At 52.5% G+C, this 4,825-nt stretch overlaps 1 protein-coding gene across 1 annotated transcript in view; it reads left to right on the forward strand.

The window, feature by feature from the left end:
- Positions 1–4,068, forward strand: part of LOC110514229 (transportin-2) — a gene marked incomplete at its 3' end in the record, with an annotated part of 23,159 nt that extends 19,091 nt beyond the window's left edge. Inside the window, 1 exon segment of the mRNA XM_036949017.1 lies at positions 3,910–4,068. Within this exon segment, the coding sequence (XP_036804912.1) occupies positions 3,910–4,068 (159 nt within the window).
- Positions 4,069–4,825: the final 757 nt, after the last annotated feature.

The raw sequence follows: 4,825 nt of genomic DNA on the forward strand, positions 1-4,825 counted from the left end.
TGAGCTCTTCAGTAAGGCCTGTCAGCAACGGGTGTGGCTGAAATGTCCAGATCCACTCATGAAAGTCTCTGAGCTCTTCAGTAAGGCCTGTCAGCAACGGGTGTGGCTGAAATGTCCAGATCCACTCATGAAAGTCTCTGAGCTCTTCAGTAAGGCCTGTCAGCAACGGGTGTGGCTGAAATGTCCAGATCCACTCATGAAAGTCTCTGAGCTCTTCAGTAAGGCCTGTCAGCAACGGGTGTGGCTGAAATGTCCAGATCCACTCATGAAAGTCTCTGAGCTCTTCAGTAAGGCCTGTCAGCAACGGGTGTGGCTGAAATGTCCAGATCCACTCATGAAAGTCTCTGAGCTCTTCAGTAAGGCCTGTCAGCAACGGGTGTGGCTGAAATGTCCAGATCCACTCATGAAAGTCTCTGAGCTCTTCAGTAAGGCCTGTCAGCAAAGGGTGTGGCTGAAATGTCCAGATCCACTCATGAAAGTCTCTGAGCTCTTCAGTAAGGCCTGTCAGCAACGGGTGTGGCTGAAATGTCCAGATCCACTCATGAAAGTCTCTGAGCTCTTCAGTAAGGCCTGTCAGCAACGGGTGTGGCTGAAATGTCCAGATCCACTCATGAAAGTCTCTGAGCTCTTCAGTAAGGCCCGTCAGCAACGGGTGTGGCTGAAATGTCCAGATCCACTCATGAAAGTCTCTGAGCTCTTCAGTAAGGCCCGTCAGCAACGGGTGTGGCTGAAATGTCCAGATCCACTCATGAAAGTCTCTGAGCTCTTCAGTAAGGCCCGTCAGCAACGGGTGTGGCTGAAATGTCCAGATCCACTCATGAAAGTCTCTGAGCTCTTCAGTAAGGCCCGTCAGCAACGGGTGTGGCTGAAATGTCCAGATCCACTCATGAAAGTCTCTGAGCTCTTCAGTAAGGCCCGTCAGCAACGGGTGTGGCTGAAATGTCCAGATCCACTCATGAAAGTCTCTGAGCTCTTCAGTAAGGCCTGTCAGCAACGGGTGTGGCTGAAATGTCCAGATCCACTCATGAAAGTCTCTGAGCTCTTCAGTAAGGCCTGTCAGCAACGGGTGTGGCTGAAATGTCCAGATCCACTCATGAAAGTCTCTGAGCTCTTCAGTAAGGCCTGTCAGCAACGGGTGTGGCTGAAATGTCCAGATCCACTCATGAAAGTCTCTGAGCTCTTCAGTAAGGCCTGTCAGCAACGGGTGTGGCTGAAATGTCCAGATCCACTCATGAAAGTCTCTGAGCTCTTCAGTAAGGCCTGTCAGCAACGGGTGTGGCTGAAATGTCCAGATCCACTCATGAAAGTCTTTGAGCTCTTCAGTAAGGCCTGTCAGCAACGGGTGTGGCTGAAATGTCCAGATCCACTCATGAAAGTCTCTGAGCTCTTCAGTAAGGCCTGTCAGCAACGGGTGTGGCTGAAATGTCCAGATCCACTCATGAAAGTCTCTGAGCTCTTCAGTAAGGCCTGTCAGCAACGGGTGTGGCTGAAATGTCCAGATCCACTCATGAAAGTCTCTGAGCTCTTCAGTAAGGCCTGTCAGCAACGGGTGTGGCTGAAATGTCCAGATCCACTCATGAAAGTCTCTGAGCTCTTCAGTAAGGCCTGTCAGCAAAGGGTGTGGCTGAAATGTCCAGATCCACTCATGAAAGTCTCTGAGCTCTTCAGTAAGGCCTGTCAGCAACGGGTGTGGCTGAAATGTCCAGATCCACTCATGAAAGTCTCTGAGCTCTTCAGTAAGGCCTGTCAGCAACGGGTGTGGCTGAAATGTCCAGATCCACTCATGAAAGTCTCTGAGCTCTTCAGTAAGGCCCGTCAGCAACGGGTGTGGCTGAAATGTCCAGATCCACTCATGAAAGTCTCTGAGCTCTTCAGTAAGGCCCGTCAGCAACGGGTGTGGCTGAAATGTCCAGATCCACTCATGAAAGTCTCTGAGCTCTTCAGTAAGGCCCGTCAGCAACGGGTGTGGCTGAAATGTCCAGATCCACTCATGAAAGTCTCTGAGCTCTTCAGTAAGGCCCGTCAGCAACGGGTGTGGCTGAAATGTCCAGATCCACTCATGAAAGTCTCTGAGCTCTTCAGTAAGGCCCGTCAGCAACGGGTGTGGCTGAAATGTCCAGATCCACTCATGAAAGTCTCTGAGCTCTTCAGTAAGGCCTGTCAGCAACGGGTGTGGCTGAAATGTCCAGATCCACTCATGAAAGTCTCTGAGCTCTTCAGTAAGGCCTGTCAGCAACGGGTGTGGCTGAAATGTCCAGATCCACTCATGAAAGTCTCTGAGCTCTTCAGTAAGGCCTGTCAGCAACGGGTGTGGCTGAAATGTCCAGATCCACTCATGAAAGTCTCTGAGCTCTTCAGTAAGGCCTGTCAGCAACGGGTGTGGCTGAAATGTCCAGATCCACTCATGAAAGTCTCTGAGCTCTTCAGTAAGGCCTGTCAGCAACGGGTGTGGCTGAAATGTCCAGATCCACTCATGAAAGTCTCTGAGCTCTTCAGTAAGGCCTGTCAGCAACGGGTGTGGCTGAAATGTCCAGATCCACTCATGAAAGTCTCTGAGCTCTTCAGTAAGGCCTGTCAGCAACGGGTGTGGCTGAAATGTCCAGATCCACTCATGAAAGTCTCTGAGCTCTTCAGTAAGGCCTGTCAGCAACGGGTGTGGCTGAAATGTCCAGATCCACTCATGAAAGTCTCTGAGCTCTTCAGTAAGGCCTGTCAGCAACGGGTGTGGCTGAAATGTCCAGATCCACTCATGAAAGTCTCTGAGCTCTTCAGTAAGGCCTGTCAGCAACGGGTGTGGCTGAAATGTCCAGATCCACTCATGAAAGTCTCTGAGCTCTTCAGTAAGGCCTGTCAGCAACGGGTGTGGCTGAAATGTCCAGATCCACTCATGAAAGTCTCTGAGCTCTTCAGTAAGGCCTGTCAGCAACGGGTGTGGCTGAAATGTCCAGATCCACTCATGAAAGTCTCTGAGCTCTTCAGTAAGGCCTGTCAGCAACGGGTGTGGCTGAAATGTCCAGATCCACTCATGAAAGTCTCTGAGCTCTTCAGTAAGGCCTGTCAGCAAAGGGTGTGGCTGAAATGTCCAGATCCACTCATGAAAGTCTCTGAGCTCTTCAGTAAGGCCTGTCAGCAACGGGTGTGGCTGAAATGTCCAGATCCACTCATGAAAGTCTCTGAGCTCTTCAGTAAGGCCTGTCAGCAACGGGTGTGGCTGTAATGTCCAGATCCACTCATGAAAGTCTCTGAGCTCTTCAGTAAGGCCTGTCAGCAACGGGTGTGGCTGAAATGTTCAGATCCACTCATGTGAAGAGGTGGCCACATACCTTTGTGTCTATAATGTCTAAGACACACAGTTATCAGTGATTTAAAGATTCAGTGTTTTGATTCCCCCCTCTGTCCCCCTCTCCTCCCCCCTTAACTCTCTCTCTCCCCCCCAGATGTATTAAGTAACTCTCTCTCTCCCCCTCTCCTCCTCCCCCCTTAACTCTCTCTCCCCCTCTCCTCCCCCCCAGATGTATTAAGTAACGCTCTCTCTCCCCCTCTCCTCCTCCCCCCTTAACTCTCTCTCTCCCTCTCCTCCCCACCAGATGTATTAAGTAACTCTCTCTCTCCCCCTCTCCTCCTCCCCCCTTAACTCTCTCTCCCCCTCTCCTCCCCACCAGATGTATTAAGTAACTCTCTCTCTCCCCCTCTCCTCCTCCCCCTTAACTCTCTCTCCCCCTCTCCTCCCCACCAGATGTATTAAGTAACTCTCTCTCTCCCCCTCTCCTCCCCCCTTAACTCTCTCTCCCCCTCTCCTCCCCACCAGATGTATTAAGTAACTCTCTCTCTCCCCCTCTCCTCCCCCCTTAACTCTCTCTCTCCCCCCCCAGATGTATTAAGTAACTCTCTCCCCCCCCCCCCCCCCAGATGTACAGCCAACAGCCAGACCAGTACGAAGCTCCTGATAAGGACTTTATGATCGTGGCCCTGGACCTCCTCAGTGGTCTGGCTGAGGGCCTGGGGGGCCACGTTGATCAGCTGGTGTCCCGGAGCAACATCATGACACTACTGTTTCAGTGCATGCAGGTACGGTGTGTGTGTGTGGGGGGGGGGGGGGGTTTCAGTGTTTTACTCTACATATGTGGGAATGACCGTTTGGTGACCACTGACCGAGACAATCTCCAAGGCATTCCTAGTCCATCTCTAAACATTTCTATAAAAACCCAAAGATGAAGCCTTTTATTCCTACTTTTATTCTGTCTCACGCTGTTGACAGGAGGTGCACTTGTTTCAGCTGCCCTGCGCACCGGGGAGGCCAAGGGTTCCCATTTTGAACCATTTCATGTGCCCGAAGAGCAAATCAAGTGCACCTATAGCCTACCGCTGGCCAAGCGGATTGATCAGATCACCATGTCTCATAGGAGTAACATGAATTTGTGCGCGTGTCAGAAATGATGCAATGTGACTCGAGTTTCTCCATCAGCTGGAAGACGGTGTCTCTTTTTTGTCAGTCTTAGTGGAGGGGGCAGGCTGAGGGAGTGGGGCAGGCTGAGGGAGTGGGGCAGGCTGAGGGAGTGGGTCAGGCTGAGGGAGTGGGGCAGGCTGAGGGAGTGGGGCAGGCTGAGGGAGTGGGGCAGGCTGAGGGAGTGGGGCAGGCTGAGGGAGGGGGGCAGGCTGAGGGAGGGGGGCAGGCTGAGGGACGGTCAGTCTTAGTGGAGGGGGCAGGCTGAGGGACGGTCAGTCTTAGTGGAGGGGGGCAGGCTGAGGGACGTTCAGTCTTAGTGGAGGGGACAGGCTGAGGGAGGGGGGCAGGCTGAGGGACGGTCAGTCTTAGTGGAGGGGG

This window comes from Oncorhynchus mykiss, chromosome 17 (genome assembly GCF_013265735.2).
Source record: "Oncorhynchus mykiss isolate Arlee chromosome 17, USDA_OmykA_1.1, whole genome shotgun sequence".
NCBI classification, from domain to species: domain Eukaryota; kingdom Metazoa; phylum Chordata; class Actinopteri; order Salmoniformes; family Salmonidae; genus Oncorhynchus; species Oncorhynchus mykiss.